Raw genomic sequence first — 25,221 nt, forward strand, 5'->3', positions numbered from 1 at the left:
CCATAGAGACCTAGAGGAGAAGTGTTTGAGGCACAGGCACACACGCTGTTTCCTGAAGCTTGTGCCCTGCGGTGCCGTGTGCTGGCCACCCTCCCCAGCACTCTGACCTGTTTGTCTGATCTCGGCACTCTTGGGAGAGGGCCGGGCTTCTTCCTCAGCACAGCCTCCCGGGCCTCCTGGGGTGTAGGCTCTTCCCCACCACCGGCTCTGGCCCCAGGAATTCCACTTTTCCAACAGGTTCCAGCAAATGTTACGTCTCCAGCAAGCCCTCCTGACCTGTAGGTGGAATTAGAGCCCACGGGACTGTCGCTCTTCACTCAGGACCCACAACGCTCGGCACAGGGCCAGGCACTCCAAAACTGGGATGTCACACCTGGGGCCTGGCTGCAGCCCGGCCTGTCCACCTAAGGACAGGTGCTCTGGGCCAGATGCCTGGGGCTGACCAGGACCCCACATGTAGCATCCCACTTGCTTACTCCCTGCGGCCAGGGCCTCGCTTGGGCCTCAGAGCCTGGGGAGGACTCACCAGGTAGCTGCAGTGTGCAGAGGACACACACACACTATTTCATTTCAGGCCCTGGGCAATGGGTGTTTGGCCACCATGCAGACAGGCTGGGGCGGTGCAGGGGACTGAAGAGAGGCAGGAGGCCAGCCACCCTGTTGAGGGATCTGCCCGCGTGGGCTGACTGACGCCACTCCTGTTCTGTTTTTCAAATGCAGTCCTGTGACTCTCTGAGTTACCAAAATCTCAATGCACATCCTGAGTGAAAATGATGACGTGGGGATCACTGTTCTAAATTTCCCCTAAATTTTCCGCAGACTTCAGGATTCCTCCTGGACGCCTATGTGAAACTGCTGTGCACATCTGATTTCAGTCACGTTCATCTATGACTGGGCCAGAAGGGGAAGCAACTACAGGCTCCAGAATCCTCAATCCCAGCACCCGGTTTTCAAAGCAACAATGCTCTTCCGTCCAGAATTGGCCAGCTTGCAGAGCTCAGACCCCACCTGCCAGGCCTAAGGCCAGCTTGGTACCACCCACAAGGTTAATCAATGGCTTAATAAGTAACAACAAAGAACACAAGACCCAACTTTAAACAAACAGAGCTCCCCAGCCTGCATCCTGCCTAAGGCCCAGCAGCGTCTGTGCATGAACTGTGTCCCCGCTCACCATCCCTAATGTGCTCTAAGGGCTGTCATGGGAAATGCTATTTACAATGGAACATGCCCACTCTGCTAAGCCCTGTACAGCCACCACTGAGTCCGGCCACCAACCTGTCCAGTCGACAGGCTCTGAGGGACCGCAAAGACCCTGTAACCTTGAGCAGCAGAGGAGCCAGCTAGCCTGAGGTCTATGATGCCTGCACCCAGGAGATTCCTGGCCTATGGCTCCAACAGAGGAGCAAATGCCTACCTTTCAGAGACACCTCAGGCCTTGACTCTTCTGCTAGACAGCTAGGGCTGCAGCATGGAAGGAAGGCACAGACCCCACAACATGACCCCCATCCCGCGGGGGGGTAAAATGAGGTCCAGAGAGTGGTGCCACTGTCCAGCCAGTCCCCTCTCCCCAACCCGTGTCCTGCGCTGCACTCTGCAGCCACCCAGCCCATGCATGGTCAATACCAGTGAGAGTTTAGAAACAATACGGCCTGCCTCCCTACCCCGGCCCTCAGCTGTCTGAGGTACAGAGCTCAGACATCCGGAACCTCTGTACCTAGGCCTGCTGGGTGCCCATATGAACACGGAGCAGTGGGCAGCCTCCCCAGGTCTGCAGGCTGGCTCAAAACCAGCCCCAGCTCAGCCAATTCGAGGTATCCTGCTTCACTGTCCCAGGCCTGGGCCCTCCGTCCTCCAGTGACCTGCTTCAACACCTCCAAGTTCGCCCGCCCCCTGAGCTAAGCAACAGCAGGGGGACACCCACTCTGTGTGCTCGCTCTTGAATGGCTGAGCCCCGGGAACAGCACCAGGAGCTCCAAGAAGAGGGCACAGAGGCAGAAGCCACGTCTGCTCAGACCAGCCACTCACCAAAGCTGAACTGTGCCCAGCAGATCACTCACTTGGCAATTCCTGTCACACGAAAGCATCCAGGCCTCAGTGAATTCTTACATGAGAGACCAAAACCAGGAGGAAGAGAGGCAGGTGGCAGGAGCTGTGTGAAGACCCAGGACAAAGTGCAATCAGAGCCACGGCTCTGGGGCACAGACCCTGGAGAGTCACCTTCAACCCCTGGGGAAAAAGAGGTCCAAAGCTTTGTGCATTTGTAGCATGGCATCAGTCCACCTTCCACTGACAGCCTGTGAGCCAAGCCCCGCATACCCAGGCACTGGCAGGCCCCATTCGCTGGCCCCACTCTCACAGCCCAGGCTCACCTGGGGGGGGTCACTAACCTCACCTGCTCAATAACAAGAAGGGACCCTCCCCACAGAGATGCTAGATGGCAGGGCTAAGACCAGGGAGGGCCAGGGGCCACATACCATTAATCCTACACTCCAGGCCAAACACCACCTCAGAATCCTTCTTAACACAGCTCCGCTTCCTGTCAGGGCAAGCTGGCACGGATCACCATGTCATGTGGCTCTACAAACAAGGCTCTCGACTAGTGGGACGCTGTGCACAGGTAAGGGAGCAAGCATGGGCCTGGTGCACTCCCCAGAGCAGGCTGGAGACAAGCTGGACATAGGCGACTAGGGCTGGTTGTCCTCATCCCACTAGCCAGATCCACTGTGAGCTGAGCATACTTTGCTGGAACCAGCAGACATCTGTGAGCATCCAATACCAAAAATAGTACAACCAGAGGAGGAAGGAACACATTCTTCTAGCTGTGGCCTGTCCCTGCCCCAGACATCTCCCAGCAGTCTCTCCACCCTGGGATGTCCCCAGTATGATCCCCCTGTGGACCTCCCCCTTGCCTCGAACTTCCCCCTACACCGTCCCCCTGCCCACCCTGCCACAGCTCAACAGTCCCATCTGATTCTACAAAGGGAGAAATGACATCAGATAACAGCAAAATCATGCCATTTCTGTGAACAGAACCCAGAAACTGCGGCCCCTTGGCAGAGGCCTGCCCAAGAAGGCCTTCTCTAGTGTCCAACTCAGAATCATCTACAGATGGCACTTGTCAGAATCTAACTACAGGTAGCACTCGTCCAGAGCTGAGAACGCTCCAAAGGTTCCCCGAACGCCAACCCCCGGGCCCCACCTGAGGACAGCTCACTCCTGGGGAGCAGGAGAGGCCTGCTGTCCGTCGTCTCCACACAAGGGACCCATCTGGAACCACTGTCATCTGACTGTTCCTCATGTCATGAAACACATTCGAAAACACTGTGGGAACTGACCCCTTACTGGGCACAATCTCCCCTCGGAAGGTGACACCAGCCCCACTGTACACCCATGGAGCCGAGGCTGAGGGACGAGGAGGACTTCAGCCAGAGCCTGACTCGAATCAGAGGTAGACGCCCACCCTCCCAGCTCGGCCAGGGACACGCACACAGCCCTTCCCACCCAGGCTGCACAGTTATGTTTCCAGAGTTCACCAGAAGGTCACAAATAAAAAGGCCAGGCCCACTGGAAGCTGTGCCAAGCCTGTCACTGTGCCTGAGAAAAGCTGTTCCCAGGAAACCCAGTGACTCACAAGAGGGGCAGGAAGCACTCGGAGTCTCCATGAAATTGGGAGGGCAGGCAGTCCCAGAGTGGACACCCTTGGGTTTGAGGCTCGATTTATCTATGCTGATGTGACCGTGGGCCAACCACCATTCTCTAGACATCCCATCCATGAAATGAAGAGGCTGGACAAAAAGGACCCTCTGAAGCATCCGTCTAGCCCTGAGATGCCATGGCAAGCTGTCTGCCAGGGCTCACAGGGCTGCAGGCAACAGCCCAGGGACCAGGGGTCCGAGGCCTGAGCTTTCCCCCAGGACAGCAACAGTCTGCTAAACACACCCATCCCAACACTCCAGACCAACAACTGCAGGCTTCTTCTGTAAAGAGCCAGAGAGTTAATGTCTCAGGCTTTGAGGGCCAGATAGTCCCTGTTGCAAAAACTCTGCCACCGCTGCAGTGCAAAAGCAGCCATAGACAACACCACTGCGTCCCAATAAAACTTTATTTACAAACACAGGTGGGGGCCAGATTTGGCCCTCATTTTAGATTCTAAGGCTGACACTGAAAAAAGGAACATGCCATAACAGTGCACTTCATCAGCATCCTTATCCGATTCTGTTCACCTAACATGGTGGCAAACTACCGAGGCCTTGGTCTTGGGGGCCAACAGCTACAGCAGCAACACTGGGCCCAAGAGACCTCAGATTCTTCAGGGCCAAAAAGAGGGCCCATCAGTTCCACCACTAATCCCACAGGTAAAGGGAGCAGTCAGAAGGGCGATGTGGCACTGGCTCACTGTCAGGACCTTGAAAATGTGGCAGGGAGGGACCCACCATCAAGGGCGAGGCCAAGCTGAGCTTGCCCCCACTCTAGCCCCTGTGAGCTAGGCTGTCCTGACTCAATTCAGTGGGTTTTCCCCTTGTTGGAAATGTTGCACCGGGACCGTTAAATCACTCCCTCCAGATGTGGGGAGAACCACAAGGTCCACAGCAGGAAGCTGAATTTCCCCAAAAAGACTGCACTCCCAATGCAGGGGACTCAGGTTCCATCCCTGGTCAGGGAACTAGATCCCACGTGCCGCAACTAAGAAGCCCACATGCCACAACTAAAAACAAAAAAGATCCTGCATGGGCTTCCCTGGTGGCGCAGTGGTTAAGAATCTGCCTGCCAATGCAGGAGACACGGGTTTGAGCCCTGGTCCGGGAAGATCCCACATGCCACGGAGCAACTAAGCCCATGCGCCACAACTACTGAGCCTTCACTCTAGAGCCCCACGAGCCACAACTACTGAGCCCAGGTGCCACAACTACTGAAGCCTGCACGCCTAGAGCCCGTGTTCCGCAACAAGAGAAGCCACCATAATGAGAAGCCTGCGCACCTCAACGAAGAGTAGCCCCCGCTCACCACAACTGGAGAAAGCCCGTGCACAGTAACGATGACCTAACACAGCCAAAAAAAAAAAAAAAAGATCCTGCATGCCGCAACTAAAACATGCTGCAACTAAGACCTGGTGCAGCCTAAATAAATACATAAATACATAAACACATAAATAAATAAAACTTTAAAAGGAAAAAGGAACCTCCCGGCCCACTTACTCTCTTCAGGGTAGTAAGAGAAGGCAAGGTCACCCTGACCCCAGGGCAGTATAACAGGGTGGTCACCCCAACCAGGGCCCTCGGGCCCTCTCAGATCAGCCTCCCCTGGATGGAAAGAACCAAAAGCATGGGGGCCAGGGTGCACGTTGTGCGCGCACACGCACGCACACACACCATGCAAGAGAACTGGAGGCAGAAGCAGGACTGCACAGGGAGCCCACCTGCTGAAGTCTCCCCCGAGGGCAAGCGGGCTGCATCTGCCCACTGGGTCCAGAAAAAAACACTGCTCCTCCTCCCCCTCAGGCCCTGAGGCCAGGTCAAGGGCAGGAGCGGGGTCAACGGTACTGGAGGTCTTGAAGGCTGAAGCTCAGCCTGTACCTGCCCAGTGCCCCACAAAGGGCAGTGCCTGACCTTTGGGGTCTCCAAGCCACTTCCCACCTGGAAGAAAGCCCATTTCCGAAACAGTCCCCTTGTGATTCAACATGGGACACAAACTGCTAAACTCACAAAAGTCGAGTAGATTCTGCCACATCGGAGCTCATGACTAGGGTAGGGCCCAGCAGCCTCAGGTGCCCGCAGGGAGGAGCCCAGACCCTCCCTGTCACATGACCTCAGGGCCTCTCTTTGGTTTTAGGGGGAGTGGGGAGCACAGAAGTCTTGCCTTTGGAAGGGCAGGAAGTGGTGAGGGTGGCAGAGAGCTGAGCTACCTGAGCTGACCCCATGTCACACACACTCCCACCCTTCCCTGGCCCTCAGCCCCCACTGCTTGCCCCCCCCACAGGTTCTCCAGACCACCCAAGGTACGTACTAACTCTCCCAACTTAGAGACCCGGGTCCTGACTGGGCCCAGGCTCCTACACCGTCACTGCTATCTCAACTCATTACTGTTATCCTCCCCTTGTCACTGTCATCTCCACTTGACCACAGCTTCTCATTCAGGGTGGGGCCACACCTGCTCTCCCTGCCCTTCCTGTCATCTGCTCCCAGGGATGACCCTCTCAAAATCTTCCCTCAGGCAGGACCTGAAGCCAGCCCAAGCCCACCTCAAGTGTGGGTACCAACATGCCTCCGTTCTGCTGGGGTCAGGTTCTCTGTCACCTTCACAGGGAACTCCTGAGCCTATCAATGGTCCAACAAGTGCCAGAGGCCCTTCAGACCTTAACTCTCACCAGAGAGTCACAAGCATCTTAGTACATTTTAAAGGCTCCAAGATCACCTCTCACACGTCAGGATGGTTACTATCAAAAAAGGAGAAAATAGGGCTTCCCTGGTGGCGCAGTGGTTGAGAGTCTGCCTGCCGATGCAGGGGACGCAGGTTCGTGCCCCGGTCCGGGAAGATCCCACATGCCGCAGAGCGGCTGGGCCCGTGAGCCATGGCCGCTGAGCCTGCGTGTCCGGAGCCTGTGCTCCACAACAGGAGAGGCCACAACAGTGAGAGGCCCGCGTATCAAAAAAAAAAAAGGAGAAAATAACAAGTGTTGGTGAGGATGTCAAGAAACTGAAACCCTTGTGCACTGTTGGTGGGAATGCAAAATGGTGTAGCCGCTATGGAAAACAGTATGGAAGTTCCTCAAGAAGTTAAACATAGGACTTCCCTGGTGGCGCAGTGGTTCAGAATCCGCCTGCCAATGCAGGGGACATGGGTTCGAGCCCTGGTCTGGGAAGATTCCACATGCCACGGAGCAACTAAGCCCATGCACCACAACTACTGAGCCCTGGCACCACAACTACTGCAGCCCGTGCACCTAGAGCCCATTCTCCGCAACAAGAGAAGCCACTGCAATGAGAAGCCCACGCACTGCAACGAACAGTAGCCCCAGCTGGCCGCAACTAGAGAAAGCCTGCACACAGCAACGAAGACCCAAAGCAGCCAAAAATAAATAAGTAAATAAATAAATTTATTTTAAAAAAAAGAAAAAAAGAAGTTAAACATAGAATATGATCCACATGATCCAGCAATCCCACTTCTGGGTGTATATCCAAAGGAACTGCAAGCTGGGACTCAGATAACTGTTCACCTATGTTCACAGCAGCATCATTCACAGCAGCCAAGAGGTGGAAACAACCCAAATGTCCACTGACAGATGGATGGATAAGCAAAAAGTGGTAGATCAAAACGATGGAAAATTATTCAGCCCTAAAATGGAAGAAAATACTGACACATACTACACCATGGACAAACCTTGAGGTCATTATGCTAAGTGAAATAAGCCAGTCACAAAAGGACAAATACTGTACGATTCCACTTTTAAGAGGTCCCTAGAGCCATCAAATTCATAGAGACGGAAAACAGAATTGTGGTTGCCAGAGGCTGGGGGAGGGGAACGGGCAGTTAGTTTTTAACGGGGACAGAGGTTCAGTTTGCGAAGATGAACAAGTTCTGGAGATGGATGGTGGTGATGGCTGCACAGCAATGTGAATATATATACTTGATGCCACTGAACTGTGCACTTAACAATGGTTAAGATGGCAAATGTATGTTATGTGAATTTTACAATTAAAGATAAAAAATAACAGGACTTCCCTGGTGGTGCAGCGGTTAAGAATCCGCCTGCCAATGCAGGGGACACGAGTTTGAGCCCTGGTCCAGGAAGATCCCACGTGCCGCTGAGCAACTAAGCTCGTGGGCCACAACTACTGAGACTGCGCTCTAGAGCCCTCAAGCCACAACTCCTGAGCCCATGTGCCACAACTACTGAAGCCCATGCGCCTGGAGCCCGTGCTCTGCAACAAGAGAAGACACTGCAATGAGAAGCCCGCACACCACAACAAGAGTAGCCCCCGCTCCACGCAACTAGAGAAAGCCCGTGTGCAGCAACAAAGACCCAACACAGATATAAATAAATAGGAGTGGTCTCAGCTATATATGGTTTCACTCTTAAAAAAAAAAAGATAAAAAATAACAATAGGGCTTCCCTGGTGGCGCAGTGGTTGAGAGTTCGTCTGCCGATGCAGGGGACACAGGTTCGTGCCCCGGTCCGGGAAGATCCCACATGCCGCAGAGCGGCTGTGCCCGTGAGCCGTGGCCGCTGAGCCTGCGCATCCGGAGCCTGTGCTCCGCAACAGGAGAGGCCACAACAGTGAGAGGCCTGCGTACCGCATAAAAAATAAAAATAAAAAATAATAATGAAAAATTTTTTTAGAAAAGGCTCTGAGAGATCCCAGGTAAAGACTGGGGTTGACTGGTCTTAGCACTCCCAAGGCCTCCTGACCACAACCCTGCCCCCAGTCCTGCCTGTCACAGGAGGAAGCCCCCAAGGGAAAATGTTCATGCATAGAGTGAAATCAGCCATGGGGTCGAGCCTTCCACAGGGAGCCCCCAGGAAGGGGCTGCAGCCGTCTACACCCACACAAAGCAGAGGAGTCACAGCTACTCACTCAGGGCTTCCCTGGATGACGAAATTAACCCCAACTTCCGCTCAGGCACTCCTTAGCCCCAACTTCCTCTGGCTGCTCCACCCTCCCAGACTCCCTACCAGCCTCCCTCCTTCAGCCGCTCTCTCAGATCTCACGCTGACATTCTAGGCCTTTCCTGGATGGTTTCACTTGCCCTGCTTCCCAAGGGCACCTCCCTCCCCATCGCCGCTGCATTTCTCCCGCCTGGCAGCCATCATCACCATGCCCTCAGCTGGCCTCCCCCATAGGGATGTGGGGACTGCAGGGTGAGACCAAGTCAGTCAGTCTAATCAACAGGACACGAAGGCCACAGGCATACATCCAGATGGGGAGAGAGGTAGGCCAGGGACTCCTCAGGCCTCTCATGCCCGCGTCCTGCCACTCCTGTCCAAAAAGAAGCCGAGGGGCCCAGGAAAGGGCAGGGGCAGACAGGGTGGCCCCTCGTTACTCGGCCTTTGCACACCTTTGCCAGGGCCACACTCAGCCAAGCTGGATGATGGAAGGGCCAGGAACCCCTCCTCACATACCTAGGGAACAGCATTCTCGAATGGAGAGGGAGTTTGGCCCCTCGAGACTGCCCTTGTGTGACTCCCCAGTACTCACAAGCTTGAGCACAACCTGAAGGCAAAGATGGAGCCACCATATCCTGGGCTCTGGGGCTGATTCCTCACACTCTGCCGGCAGCAGCCACAAACCCAGTGGGCTCAGCAGTCATCCCCAGGCCCAGCCGGACACGTCTCCAGAAACCCCGGCACGACCTCCTGTCCCTCCTCAGCTCCATCTGGCCTCTGCTCACTGCCTGCTCCACCAGTAGTGCCCACTGAGGCCGCTCGAGGGATCAAGAAGCGGGATGCATGACAAGGCCCAGCTCCCTCCGACACAGTGCGGTGGACTTCCAGGCAGGAAAGTGGCTAAAAAAGACTGGGGAAATCCATTTAATCTAGTCATTCTTTACTTTACAAAAAAATCCTTGACGATAGAGGCAAAGAAGTGGATATTTTAAATTCTGAAGGGCTTCACTTTCTCAGATCATTTGTAGAGTATGCGTGCGCGCGCGCACACACACACACACACACACACACGGGGGCAGGAGTGGTCAGCATCCATATGTTTCGCCCATCTGACCTGCGAGGCCACTACAACTGCAGGTGTTGCTTCAACCCAGGAAGCTGAGGCTTGGGAGGGAGCCAGCAGCCCGGGGCCCCCAGGCTGTCAGCAGGACCTGGCTGGAGCCAGGTTACCTGACCCCAACGTGTAGCATCCTTTGAGGGAGGCACTCCCTTGTTAGGACACCCTCCCTTAGTATCTAAGACAGACACAGGGGCAGCAAGGCAAACAGTGAGGAGCCTGGGTTAGGAACCAGGGTAGGTGCAAGGGCACGTACTCGGGAAAGGTGTCCTGTGCCAAGCCGCAGTCTCCCTTTCTGAACGTCTACCAGGAGAACACCGATGATGGAGCAATGATGTGGAGCATTAACCACAGCCCTTGATCATCGGCAGCTCATTAATTTCTTGAAAGCACAGCAGTCCAAGGCGGGCTGAACTTCTCCAGGACCTCCTGTTATGGAGTGTGCCTGGGAACCCTGGGAAGTGCTAAGCAAGCCTTGGGCCCTCGACCCAATGTTATCTGCACTTGGACGGCGTAGCCCACCTGCTGGCCTGCCCATGAGGCTGACTTGGGGTGACACTGACACCCAAATGCTGTCTCAGGGTGCAGCCCCTACGTCCAGGCCCAGCCTTGGCTCCCCCAGTGTCCAGAACACCCACTGTCCAGAAACTGGTCAATGCCAGCACAATAAAGGAAACCTGCTATCCAACTGCCCCTGAGCAACGAACACAATCCAAGAACCAGAAGAAGAAAGGCTGCTGGCTTCCAAGGCCACCACATCCGTTCTAAACCGCCTTCAAATTGCACTGGTTAGGACACTGGCAAGAAACTCATGACATCCACACCCTGAGACAAAGTTAGCAACCCAGAAAGACACGGGCCCTGAAGCAGCATCACCACGGCTGCACACGCACGTCTTCCACCTCGCCCCACATCAATGACGATGATGCTGATGCTGTTCACCCACCACAGACCTGCAGCAGCTCTCTGATCAGCCACAGTCGCCTTTCCTCCAGCCAAGCGTCACTCCAGAGGTGACCATTAGTGTCTCATCAAGCCCTGCATAACCCGACTCTCACAAACCCAGCTCAGGCATGACAGTAAGCCGAGTGTGCAAAGACACTTCTGCCCTATGGCCAGAATCAGGAAAGGTTAGAAATGTCCACCTCCCCCAACCAGGTTCAGGTGGCAGCCCAAATACTTCTACATCTGTCCCCTTGCCCGACCCCAGTGGACCCCAGCTCAGGCCATCAAAGTCTCCACCCCCAGCCTCCCCACCTCTAGGCCTGACCTCCCTGAGCATCCAACACCACAAACCTGACCATATCCCTCCTGGGCCTCAATTTCAACATAACAATAGTTGCACCGTTCAGCACCTGCAACCTCCAGCTCCACTCGCAAATGCACAGGTACACCAGGGATGCCTCTCACTGCAATTCAGCATCTCTGCACAGCCCTCAGTACCGGACAGCAGACTAGGACTAAAGCCACTAAAAAACAAAGTTTAGCACTGCGATAAAAAAGAATCGAGACCTAAGATTATATGAGGACACCACTATGATGTCCACTTCCTCTGGATGCAAGACAGAGGAAGGCGCTGAGGTGCCAACAACAGCCCATGGAACAGGGAATTGCTAGTGTTCCTCACTGAACTCTACAGCTTTTGTGGTAAAAAGAAAGAAACTTTTGACATGTGTCGCTTTTAAACAGGAGTTCAGTGACCCCACAAACTTCACAGACATGTGAGGCCCCCTCCCCTCTGGAAGGGTTGTGGCGAGTCACCAACGCACCCCTTTGACCTGGTGACTCAGCCAGGAGCCGCATCTCAGTGTGGCCAGGGAGGGACCCAGCTAGGAGGATATAATTAGCGTCAGATTCCAGTGCAGCCACTTAGTGTGGGAGCAGGAGATCTCCCCCTGAATGGTTTACTTGGACACCAGCTTCTTTATTAAAAAGCAAAGTGATAAAACTGTACATGGTGGCTGTCTGTGTCACTTACTACACTACAGGTCAGAGGCTGTTTGCAGGGATTGTTCTGGAAAGCATCCCTGTGGTCTCTGGGTGACTGCAGAGTGGCCACGTATCGCTAGAGGTGAGATCTCAGACACCTCCAGGCCACGCGAGTCACAGACCAAGGAGAAAGTCATAAAGGCAGAGAGCAAGGGAGCAAGGCCCTACAAGTGAAGGACCTAGGGGAGGCAAACCCAAAGGCACAGGATGGATTTCCAGCCAGGCACGTTGAGCAGGGCTGTTGCCATGAAGAAGCAGATTTCCCAAAACCAGGGTCTGCTCCGGGACAAGAGATGCACGGAACAGGAGAAACAGTCTTGTTTTTCAAGGACTCCCCAGAGATGTCACAATCCGGGTGTGATGTCAAAACTACTTCAAGGGTGATGAACTCTGGCCTTGCCGATGAGTCAACAGAGGGTGGGTTTCCGAGAGCCACCCGCTGTTTACACACAGTCACCATGGTGAATGGCTGCCGGAAGCCTAGTCAAGGGTCACAGTGGCAGATGCGGGGCTTGGCCCCTCACACAGCCTCATAGGCCATCTGCAGAAATGACCAGCACTCACTCCATACCCCAGGTTGCTCGCCTTCCCTCAGTACCTATGAGACATGCGCCTCTGGGAGGGACTCACCCCACCCAGACCTACTGAGTGCCCACCTTGAAACACACATGCAAACCGAACCCCTACGTCATGCTCCTGACACCAATGGGCCAGCCCAGTCCACTCGGCCACCACCCTTCAGAGAAGGCAAAGCTCAAGGCCACACATACTGCATTCCAGCCAGATGCCCGGTTCTCAGCCCCATCCCAGCTGGGAGACTCCTTCTGGTGACTCGGCCTCCCAGAGTCTTTACCTGTTTCCTCACCTGAGAATTGAGAACCGCTCCCCACCACAGGGCTGACAGCCAGAGGACAAGATGAAGTAACATGTACAGCTCAGGCCAGCGCTGGCATGCAGGGCACAATCCACAGGCACTGGTTATCACCTGCAAGCTTTCTCAGGGGAGAGGGCACGGGACAGTCAAAGCTGGCGACTTCAGGAATTTGCACGGCCACTCATGTCACCAATGTTCTCGGGACCCTGGGATGCTGGCATGTCATGAGGACTTGAGACCACAGTGGGACTCCCTTTCATAGCTGTGGCTCAAACTCCCGCCCAACTGGAGAGGCAGCCTGGGCCAGTGAGGACAGTCAGCATGACCTCAGGCAGGCAACGCTGCCCCTCAGAGCCTCAACTGCCCCCAATGAACAGTGGGAACAATAAGCTAGCCTTCCTGCCAAAACTGTCAAGAAGGTGACACATGCCTGGACAAAGGGCTTACAGGGGCCTGGCCAGAGGCCAAGAGGGGCAGCGAATTTAGCTATTCCTGAAGACAGCTCGGGGACTTCCCTGGTGGCGCAGTGGTTAAGAATCGCCTGCCAGTGCAGGGGACATAGGTTCGAGCCCTGGTCCGGGAAGATCCCACATGCCGCGGAGCAACTAAGCCCATGCGCCACAACTACTGAGCCTGCGCTCTAGAGACCGTGCTCCACAACAAGAGAAGCCACTGCAATGAGAAGCCGGTGCACCGCCAACGAAGAGCAGGCTCTGCTCGCCACAACTAGAGAAAGCCTGTGTGGAGCAACGAAGACCGAACGCAGCCAAAAAAATTAAAAAAATAAAGACAGCTCATATGAAAAACAGACAAGAAGCGACCTAGTTAGGGCCGAGTGGGGCAGCCCCCCAGGAAGGAGAGACAAACCCACCTCCTGGGGCCTCACAGTGGGAGGGGAGTAGAGGCTAAATTAAGGCTCCTCCTGCCACCGGTGGCCAGGCTGACACCCACGCAGCTAGCCCCTTAGCAGCAGGCAAGCAGCCCCCAGCGTGGGTCAGAACAGTCACAGAGTATTGTTGCAGACTTCCTCTTCCTAAGCCCGTCCCAGGACAGAGCCCTGCAGCTGCCTCCACGTCTTTACCTGGGCCTTGCCCCCTGCCCAAACACCCTCCCCAGCCCCTCATGTCTCAAGGCCTATGCATGTGCCATGCCTGGAACTCACACCCCTTCCCCCCAGGGGACCCCTCGCCCAGCAGACCTCAGCTCTGGCATCTCCTAGGCAGCGCCCTTTCACATAGCCCCATTTTATTTCCTTCCTGACAATGACTGCTGACAAGCTCTTCATGCTGATTTCTGTGCCACCCTGTTCATCATCTGTCTCCTGCCTCTAGAATGCCAGCTCGACTGGGGACTCATTTGGTCACTTATAAATGTCCAGCCCCTGAGCAGTGTCCCTGTACAGAGCAGGCGCTCAATCAGATTTGGGAAAATGTAGGAGCCCAGGCTCTCCTATAGTCTCTGCTCAAACCTCCAGGTGGGAACCAGCCCTGAGTACCGACACCAAGTGCTGAGAACCTGGGAGGGGTCAGGGCTGCACTGAGGGCCGCACGTGTGCCAAAGGAATCCCAACAGCCCTGAGAGGAGGAGCCAGAGCTCAGAGAGGGCAGGGCCCTGAGTCCGGAGAGAAGGATCTGGAGCTGGGAGGGGTCAGGTACTGGACACTCATAATCCTAAAGAGAAGAAGGAACCAGAGCAGCCACTGGGATCCTCATAGCTCTGAGGAGGAGAACCTGGACCGGGAGGGGTCAGGCACTGACCCAAGGCCTCACGCAGGTAGAGCCGAGATTCAGAGATTCAAACCCAGATAGGCTCCAATTCCCAGGTTGTTTGGGCCCCTCCCTGGGCCCTCAATTTTTCCTGAACAACAATATGCTACTCTTCATCAAAGACCTTTTAATCTGGGGAGGGGAGAATCACTCAGCAACAGAGCCCACCAAATCCGATGATGAAATACTCAGGTGGTCGAGGGAGGTGCCCCAGGGAAGGTCACTTCCGTTCAATCACTGTCAGGGACACTTCTCTGAACAGGCGCATGATGCTGTCTTGGAAAGATGGGTTGTGTTTACGCTTCCCCTCTCTTCTCTCCCGGAAGTAACCCATCACAGTGAAAAGGGAGATCCACGGGAGTGCCTTGGGATGCACTCAAGACTGCGCGAAGCCCAAGTCTGGACGGTGGCAGCTGCACATATGACTACATCTTTACCTTCCACCATGTTCCAGGCTGGTCACTAGGTCTGTACAAAGGCAGCTCAGACTCCAGACCTCTCTGCAGAGGGAAGCTGTCAGGGACTTCTCCGGCTACTCCAACAGCTAGGCTCCCAGGAGCCACAGAGAAAGTTTTGAAGGATGCTCCTCTCCAGGCCCCTGCCACATCTGAGTCTGTAAAAACCTCTTTGCAATTACAGTTGCCCCTTGAACAACACAGGGGTTAGGGGCACCAATCCCTGAGCAGTCAAAAATCCCTTATAAACTTCACAGTCGGCCCTCCATATCCTGAGTGCCGAATCTGCAGATTCAACCAACCGTGGGTCCCCTAGTACTGTAGTATGTGTTTAGTGAAAAAAAATCCACATACAAGTGGACCCGGGCAGTTCAAACCTGTGTTGTTCAAGGGCAACTGTAAAAATTTTGTAAAAGTAAAAACCCTCCCCACAAGTTGCCACTGGCAAACCATATAACCACAGCGCTAGAGAATAGAAAACTCTAGACGCTACTGACAGTCAAACATATGAGGTTTTGTTAATAACCAATACACTTCACTAGTCACACAAACAAGTTCTTCAAGTCGCCTTCCCCATGCCCACCACCCAAGAACACTGAGTGTGCCCAAGCTGCCCTGATTTTACTTCAGTCCACTACATTGCCCACTGGATAAGATTAAATACAAAACTGCCAAGTAACTTAAATGACAAGTCAGCCTCTGAGAAAAATGGAAGTTTGAGTCACCCCCAAAATTTAGCCCAGCTAGCCAAGTTAACACGAGTAGCTTGAGAAGGAGAAGCTCTTCGAGGGAGCCCTTTCCGGCTGATCAACACAGACATACACAGCTGGGCTCTCCGTGGAACGAACTTGAGTCTACAGTTATACCTTCACCCTCACAGGAGGAAGATCCAGCTTAGGGGATGTAACCAACACCCTAAATTAAAAATAGCAGCGTGACAGCATGAGGTGGACGCACAGGCAGGCCTTCCGGACAACTAGATCAAGGGAGGGCAGCATGGCAGGGAAGGCGGGGCTCCGAACTCACAGTGACCAGGTACCAAGCTCACCTTATTTACATGACACATAAGCTCTCCCCCAGCTGTTTCTAGGAAATCCTGCCTTCCAGGGGAACAAGTCAGAATTGCCCAGGGAAAAAGACTCCCGGCTGGAATTCCACAAGGAAGGGAGGTTCAAGCTGGCCACCGTGCCCCCTCCTCCTCACCTGCATTGGCACCCCAGCCTCACCTTGGGGAATCCCTTTTGACAAGGTGAGAACTCACTCTTCCAGAAAGATGAAATCCCGGTTCTATGAAGGGGAAACTGAGACACGAGGACAGGAAGGAAATTGTCCAAAAAAGTGGGAAGAAGAGCGGGAAGGGTGGGCACTGGGAACAAAACAGGGGAAGAAATTCCCAGCTTAGCTAATGGTGCCGAACAAGTCCAGGGCAGGAAGAAAGCCACATTCCTTCCTAGTTAGTCTCTCTCCTCACCCGCCCGAGGCCCCCCCATCCCCAGTACACACGCGCGCACACACACGCACACGTTAGGGCCTCCCTGAACCTGACGCCAGACCCCTCCCCCTACAGCCACTGACTATGAAGCCCCCACTTTCCAGGAAAGGAGGAAAAGGGCTCCCAAACCACCTCCCCTCAGGACCTGACCACTGGGCACCTGCAACTTCTGTCCCAACACAGGAGGAGGGCGCCATGACACAAACAGAAATGGGAAGAAGCAGTTTCTGACCACAGGCCCCAGATGTGCCCCAAAGTCAGGCCTGAAAGAAGGTAGAAAGAAGCCTCTCCCCATCCCCCCGGACCAGGTGGCAGAACTGAAACGCCTCGAACTTCCCGAGATGGGCCCAAATCGGCCCCTGAGAAGTTTGAGTCAGCAGCCAGGTGCAGTGGCCAGAGCTCCTCCCCAGGTGCCCACAACAGGCTCCCAGCTTGGGAGAGGCACCATGCCAGCAATTCCCTCCCCAAAACACTCCCACTTTCTAAAGGTGTCCAGTGATTCAGGTTCACCTAGGGAGTTGGGGACAAGCTATCAGGTTCTGCCCAAACTCCCCTTCACAAGAACCAAGAGTGAACCCAACTCCAGAGGCCTCATTGGAAAGCATCAAAGACGGCCCCCAAGTGTAGACACAACCTCCATAAACAAACGGAACAGGACCCCACAGATGCCCCGACAGCGGTGCCCCACTGACCCACCCTGCCAGCGTCCTAGACGTTAAAGCTGCTCCCCAGGAGTGCAGTCAGCCATCCCTACCAGACACCCTACAAGGAGCCAGACTGAGAAGTCCCAAACCCCCACCTCCCGTGCTCGGACGGCGCTGCCTCCACCCCCTCCCCTGGTCAGGTGAAAAAACGAGTTCCTGCCCAGGTGCCGGGTAAGTCGGGAAAGGCCCCGGACGCCTCCAGGTGCCGACACAGACATCCCCCGGACCAGGCGCGCGAGTTCGGGCCCCTCGGCCGCCCTGGGCCGCCCGCCAGGGTCGTCTCCCCGCGCCGAGGCTCCCCGCGCTCCGAGCCGGACAGGCGCCCACCCCGCGCCCCACCGGCCCAGGAACCCGCGATCAGCACCTCGGACGCCGGACCCCGAGCCCCCAGGCAAGGACGCCACGGAGAGGGACGCGCGAGGCCGACCTGCGCCCCGACGTCCCCGACGGCCGCGCCAAGCCCCGTGTCGCTCACCTGGCTGGCGCGGTAGCTCTCGAAGGCCCTCAGGGCACTGTCGGTGAGCTTCACGTGGAACACGGACACCTTGCTGCCGTCGCTCACTCGCCCGCACGACAGCCCGTAGCTCCGAGCCTCCTTCAGCGCCGCCATCTTGCGACCATCGCTCCCCCGCCCCCCCCTTCCCGGCTCCAGGGCCGGAGGCGCGCCGGCCACGCCCCACCCCGCCGCCCGCTGACGCGCTGCATTATTCATGAGACGCGGCTGGCCACGCCCCCTCCGGATCCAGCGAGAACCACAATCGCCGCCGCACCCCCCGCCGACGTGCTGCATTATTCGTGAGATGCGGCTGGCCACGCCACCCTGCGGGCCTAGTGAGGCCCACAGTCACCGCCCCGACTTCCTGCATATTCATAAGGCGCGGACGGCCCCACCTCTCAGAACTCTAGAGGTGTCCACTTTCGTGCCCGGACTCCGCCCCGACACGCGCCCACCTTCAGGCCCCGCCTCAATGTGTATTATTCATGACCCTGACAACCAGGCCCGTCGAAGCCCCGCCCCACCAGCTGCTGACGTGATGTATTACTTACGCAGTCTCTCCAAGTCTTCCGCCTTTGGCTTCTGTTGAGAGCCCCAACGAGGGCGCGGAGGGGGCCAGGCCGGCGCAAAACACGTGGGGGGCGGGGGGGGCGGAACCAGATGCAGGCTGAGTGGGTGGGCGTGACTATGCAAACCGAGCGCGCGTTGGACGCTGGGTTGGGCTGGTGGGGCTTCCCTAAGGTTGTTGGGGAATTGTGGGGGCTGGTAAACTTTGCTCATAATAAGACTAGACTTTTTTTTTTTAATATTTATTTATTTATTTTGGCTGCGCTGGGTCTTAGTTGCGGCATACGTGTGGGATCTAGTTCCCCCACCAGGGATTGAACCCGGGCCCCCTGCATTGGGAGTGCGGAGTCTTACCCACTGGACCACCATGGAAGTCCCAAGAGTAGACTTTTAATAGAATAAAATCCTACATCCCCACGGGCCCTGAGAGATGGTGGTTGTCCAGTTCTCCTATTAAAAAAAAAAATTTCACATATAAAATTAACCCATTTAAAGTGTACAATACTGTGGCATTTAGTACATTCACAGTGCTGTGCAGTCACTACCACCATCTAGTTCCAGAACATTTTCATCACCCCTAAAGGAAACCCTATACCCACTAAGCAGGTTATTCCTCATCCCCCTCCCCAGCCCCTAGCAACCACTAAGCTACTTTATCTATGAATTTGCTTTTTCTAGACATTTCGTATTCATGGAATCATATAATATGTGACCTTCTGTGACTGGCTTCTTTCACTCAGCATGATGGCTTCAAGGTTAGTCCATGCTGTTACCTGTATCAATGCTTCATCCCTTTTTATGACTGAATAATATTCCATTGTGTGGATAAACCACATTTTGTTTATCCATTCATCCACTGATGGACATGTGAGTTGTTTCCACTTTTTCACTATTACGAATAGTGCTGCTGTGAACATTTATGTACATGGTTTTGTGTGGACAGATGTTTTCCCTTCTCTTGGGTCTATACCTGGGAATGAAATTGCTAAGTCATATGGAAATTCTATGTTTAACCTTCTGAGAAACTGCCAAGCTGTTTTTCACAGGAACTGCGCCATTTTATCAATTTCTTGTTTTACATGTGGGGAAACTAAAGCTGAAGACCAGCTCTGGCTTGCCCAGGAAAGCTCCTCCTGGGCTCCTGGGTCTTCTGACCTGCAAAAAGTTCCTGAGTTGTTTTCCTTCTCGCTTGAATCTAATTTACGGTGGTCATAGAATGAATATTTTGAGGCAAGACAGGAAGGTGAAGGTGTATGTCTCTACCCAGGTGGTCTCATTAGTTCTGCCCACCAGTGCCAGGCTGGCACTACCATCTCTTTACCCCGATCATGAACTGCTGACCCTAAAGGCAATGCTAGATTCTGCGAAACCTTTTTCCATACCTGTCATTAATATCTCCATTTACAAATGGAGAAACTGAGGCTCAAAAGGGTTAGGCAACATGTGACGATATTCACCCTACCAGTGAATGGGCTGCTTGGAACTTTGAACTTGGATCTTTCTGATCCAGAGCCCTCCTGATTACCCTTCATCCTGCCTCTGGTACCTGGGTCCCTTTCTGTATTTCCTCATTGAACAACCCCAGCACAGGGCCTAGCACAGAGTAGGTGCTCAGGAAATATGTGTTGAATTAATAAATGATCTCATTTAATCCTCACAACACAGTTATCAGCCCATTTCAGGGATGGGGAGAGCGAGGCTCGGAGAATCTGGAAGGTCTTACATACTGCTGCAGAGATTCCAACTCCAGCCTGTCTGAGTTCAGGGCCAAAGCTCTGGGATCCTCCACCCTTCATCTAGGATCAGATCATCCTACCACCAACATGCCAGCACTTGCTCAGACACGCTGACCTATTTACCCACTGCTGTGCCCAACTGCGTATCTGGAGGCTGGGCCAGGAAAATATTGGAGCAGGCCAGGGCTGCACTGCCCCTAGAAGGGCCACAGAAAGGCAAGAAGGGTAGCTGTGGAGCAGGCAGTCTGGAGTTAAGAGGATGGGGAGGGGAGAGACAGCCAGACTGCTGAATGGAGTAGAACATGGGAGGAGCCAGCTCTAAGTGCTGACCAGCTTGCTGTGTGACATTGGGAAAGGCACTTCCTCTCTCTGAGTGTAAGTGGATTCACCTGAGAAACAGACAACAGTACTAGTAACAGTCACCCCACGTAGAGTGTTTAAAACACACGAGGCTCTGTGCTCAGTGTCTGGCACCCACAACTGCCTTTCGGGGTTGATACAGTGGCTTGGTCCCATCTGCCAGATGAGGAAACTGAGCACTTAGAGAAGTTAAAAGACTTAGGAACACTGCAACAATGGGCTGTGGTGCTGGGTAACAAGTATTGATTTTTCTCCACTTTACACTGAATGCCCCAGTGGCTCCCAACAGGACCCCTGAAATGATAATGGAGGAAATCATCAGGCATTGGCATGCTCTCCAAAAGCCTTTAAGAACTAGGTCACCCAAGAAATTGGAAGCCAGTTGATCACCTTGAGTGGCCTCTCAACATATATTCCATGTAACAAGCCCATTGAAAAAGGTCTAGCTCTGTGATGGGAACAGTGACCCTAGCCTGACCCTCACCCCTTGTAGCCTTGGATGTGTCTCACCCTCTCTGTTCCTCATTTTGCTCATCCATAAAATAGGGATAATAACAGCATTTACCCAAGAGCCTGGCCCTAGACCAAAGGCAAATGGCATCGTCATGGAAATTGTTATTATTATTAATGGGTTTACAAGAGTTTATGTACATAACCTCTTTCCGTTAGACATTTATGTTCTTTGCAGTTTGTGGGTTTTTAAACTACACTGGGATGAACACCCACTATTCATTAGTTGGCTATCGCTAATATATGTATTAGTTTGCTATTGCTGCCTATTGCTGTGTAACAAAGTATCTCAAACATAGTGACTTAATATAAGGAACATTTATTATCTCACAGTTTCTGTGAGTCATAAGTCTAGTACGTTTTAACTGGTTCTCTGCTCAGGGTCTCATGAGGCTGTAATCAAGGTATTGGCTTGACTGTGTCCTCATCCAGAGGCTCAACTGGAGAAGGATCTGTGTTCAAACTCCTTCAGGTTGTTGGCAGAACTCATTTTTTGGTGGTTGTAGGACTGAGGTCCCCACTTCCTTGCTGTCAGCTGGGGGCCACTCTCAGGCGCTGGCCACGTGGCCCCCTCCATCTCAGCAATAGAGACCTCCCTCATGTTGAATCCCTCTGACTTCCTCTTCTACAACCAGCAGGGTCAGGCCCACCCAGGTTATCTTAAGGTAAACTGTGCCCAATAACAACACAATCATGGCAGTGAGGTCTACCACTTTCCCAGACCTGGGATGACACAGGATGAGAAATCTTAGAAACGCCTTAAAACTTCTGCAACGCACAGCCCTTAGAGAGACATCTCTGCACATCTGTCCCAGAACTTCCTGAAACTTGAGATGCTAGGTCAGAGCAAATGGACCTTTGGGATTTTGAAGCAAACAGTTTCGCAGCAAAGGGAATGTGATGATCCATGAGAACACTCAGTTTGGAGCTGGCCCCTTTGCATGGTAGGGTGGCCAGCAAGCAGCCTGCTCCGGTGCTCCCTTAGCTGGGCACCTCAGAGCCAGCAAGTCTACCTTTTGGGGCCTCAGGACTCATTTGTGCAATGGGTAGGGGGGCGCTCACAGCTCTTCTCAGGATGGAGGTAAAGACATCTGTTGTCAGGGATCCCCAAGACCGCCCTCAGTTTTGATAATTCACTAGGAGAACTCAGAAAAGCTGTTACACTCGTGACTGTGGTTGATCACAGCGAAAGGATAAGGATCAGCAAAGGAAAAGGGTGCATAAGGCAGAAACCAAGAGAAACCAGGCACAAGCTTCTGGTTGCAGACAGCACTGAATTTTCCCAGCAATGACTGTGACAACACACATGGAATACTGCCATCCAGGGAAGCTCGCCTGAGCCTTGTCCAGGGTTTTTGTTGGGGAGGAGGGGTCAGTCATGCAGATATGGCTGACCACCCATGCGATGAAATTCAGTCTCCAGCCCGTCCAGAGGTTGAACTGATATCATGTGGCCAAAAGCCCCCACCCTAAATCATATTGTTAGCATGGACTATCTGGTGTGGCCCACGACCTCAGGTAAACACTTACACCAGTCAGGACATTCCAAGAGTCTAGAGGTGACCTCCCAGGTGCCACTCAAGGGCCAGTCCTTTAAATGTGCATAGTTTGGACAACCCAGGCCTGATGAGTTATTTCTTTACCACTCTAAAGCAGGTGGGGCTCCAGGTGCCCTCATGGCTCCAGCAGAAGTACCACAGAAGGCTTTAATAGTTCACTGTGTGTCACGTGACCACCCAGGAGCCAATCACTGTGGCCAGGGGGCTAGAATGCTCTGATTGGTCAAGCCTGGGTTGCAGATCCACCCCTGAAGGCTGGTGGGGAACCAGCTCCATCTGCATGATGAGGAGTAAAGGTGAGTTCCACCAGGAGGAGAAATAGAGCACAAGCATTCAGAGACACTGATGATTCCACACTGGGTGACCCCAGCCAACACTCCCCACCAGGAAGTTGTCCTTTAAGGATGACATGAGATGGAAGTATGCAAAGGTCATCCCACTGAAGTGCTCGGGAGACATGAGCTCTCACACGCAAAGCTCATTCTACCATGTTCACTTCCAACTCACAGCCCACTGAGAGTCGCGCCCCTCGAGGGCAAGTTCAGGCTGAGTCATCGCCGAAGACAGGGTATACAGAAGGCACTGGTATACGTTTTGATGTGAAAGAAAAATCCATCCTAGTTGTCCTCTGAACATACCACGCACCAGCCAGCCAGCACACCTTTGCACATGCTATGCCTGAACCAGGAGCAAGCACCGTTTGCCACCCACCAAAGGCCTCCTTGTGCATTTAGGGCAACTTCGATGCCCCTCGTCCTGGATGCCCTGGCTCCCCACCCCAACCCTGTTCAGACTACTGAGGATGGAATGACCAAGGGGGTGAACACATTAAAGTCACACATCTGGCCATGGCATTCAAGGCCTTTCTCATCTCCTGGCCTTAACTTGCAGTAAGATGCAGAACCAGCTGGTGGGTGAAGCATGTGCTCTGGAGGCAGGCCGACCTGGGCCAAATCCTGCCTGTTGCTTCCAGGTAGTGGGACTCTGGGCAGGAGCTGTCTCCTCTCTGGGCCTCAGTCTGCTCAGCTAATAATGGGACACAACCAAAGCAACCATGGAGAAAAGGGGCAAAGGTGGAGGGCACACCCAGCCTGACTCCATCATTACTAAAAAGCTACAGTCTTCAGGACAGTGTGGAACCTGCCAAGGGGACACAGAGACCCTCACCATAGAGCAGAGTCCAGAAAAGACACACATGTATGGTCAGTTGCTTTTGACAAAGCTGCCACAGTAACTCACTAGGGAAAAGTAAGTCTTCCCCACAGATGTTTCTGCAACCACTGGATGGCTACATGGAAAAAAAGGGGGACTTCCCCGGTGCTCCAGTGGCTACGGCTCTGCGCTCCCAATGCAGGGGGCCCAGGTTCGATCCCTGGTCACGGAACTAGATCCCACATGCCGCAACTAAGAGTTTGTGTGCTGCAACTAAAGGTTCCACATGCGGCAACGAAGATCTCGTGTGCTAAAATTAAGACCCAGCACAGCCAAATTAATTAATTAATATTTTAAAAGAAGAAAAAAATGAACCTCAACCCCAACCTCACACCACATACAAAAATTAACTCAAAGTGGCTCATAGATCTCGATGCAAAAGCTAAAGCCATAGGACTTTTAAAAGAAAACCTAGAAAATCTCTACAAGCTGGGCTCAGCAAATATTGACAAAAAGCACATGGAATGGAAGAAAAAAAACTGACAAATTGGACTGCATCAAATTTTAAATGTCTGCTCTTTGAAAGACATCATTAAGAAAATGAAAAGTGAGCCACAGAGTGGGAACTACATTCACAATATACCTATACGACAAAGGACTTGTCCCCAGAATACATGAAAAATGGGCACAGAACAAGGCTGCTGTGGGTAAACAGTGGACTAACCCCATTGCCAGCACACAATCAGTGCTCAGGAATGTCAGCAGTGGTGACTCTCACACCCGGGCCAGGAAGTCACCCCAGCCGGCCCACAGTCCCCCTGGCCAACCTTCAGGCCAGCTTCCCAGCCTGAAGTCAAGGAGACTGAGGAAAGAGGGGGTATCCTGCCTGAGATGCAGGTCTCCTGAGCCTGGCCAACCCATGGTCCCCGCCCCAGCACCTTCCATGGAGCCCCTTTCCTGTCTGAGGACAAGGTAGAAACCTAAGGGGGCTGAATGGTGGAGAGGAGAAGCAGGTCCAAGCCACCCCAATTTATGCCCTGAGAGTAATCCAGGTGGCCCAGCAACGGCCTGGAGCAGGCAGGGCAAAGATCTAGTTTCCAGGCCTGATGGCCACCTTCTGCTGGGTGGCTGTGGCCAGTTGCTTCTACTCCTGGACTGTAAGGGATGGGGGCAGGCCGAACACTTGTGTGGTCTATCTCAGAGACAGCAGCAGTGAGAGGAACTCAGGTTAATAAAGGCCCAAACACTGGCTCTGGCTGTCCTGGTTGTGACGGTGGGCAACATTTTGGAAAGAAGCTCCAACAGCCCTGGGTTGTAGGGAAAAGGAGATGGGATGGAGCTCCCAACCCCTCCCCATAGCCCCCAAGGCCCTGCAGGGTCCAGCTCTGCTGACCACCCACCTTTATCAACTTTGAACAGACGAGGTTCCATGCTGCTCCAAGGCCTTTGCACTGGCTATGTTGCTGCCCAGACATGGGGCTGTCCTCTTGCTGCACAGCCAGACCCCTGTGGTCACTGAGGGCTCAGCAGAGTCCCCAGTTAGGTCCCATCAAGGTCCCCAATTTCAGAAGATGCAACAGAGTCAAGAGAGGTGGGGTAAGGAGCATAGCTAGCTGTGAACCCCCACAGAGTCTGACCAGGGACCCTGAGCATAACGCCCCGCTATTCCAGGTCTCAGTGTCCCCATTGGTAAAGATGGTCTGCTGTGATCTGAGAGCAGACAACCCCCACTCTAGTCCTGGCTTGGCCATATCCACGGTCCTGTGTGACCCTGGACAAGGCACAGGCTGTCTCTGGCTCAGCCCCAAGTGATGGTGGAAGAAGGCTCCAGAGCCAGCAGGG

The 25,221-nt window shown here is 53.8% G+C and overlaps 1 protein-coding gene across 1 annotated transcript in view; it reads right to left on the reverse strand.

The window, feature by feature from the left end:
* Positions 1-17,619, reverse strand: part of ELL (elongation factor for RNA polymerase II) — an 80,498-nt gene extending 62,879 nt beyond the window's left edge. Inside the window, exon 1 of the mRNA XM_060144786.1 lies at positions 17,475-17,619. Coding sequence (XP_060000769.1) covers positions 17,475-17,609 — 135 coding nt within the window. The 5' untranslated portion in view covers positions 17,610-17,619. The remainder of the gene's footprint in view (positions 1-17,474) is intronic.
* Positions 17,620-25,221: the final 7,602 nt, after the last annotated feature.

The sequence above is a fragment of the Lagenorhynchus albirostris genome, chromosome 3, assembly GCF_949774975.1.
Source record: "Lagenorhynchus albirostris chromosome 3, mLagAlb1.1, whole genome shotgun sequence".
Lineage (NCBI taxonomy): Eukaryota > Metazoa > Chordata > Mammalia > Artiodactyla > Delphinidae > Lagenorhynchus > Lagenorhynchus albirostris.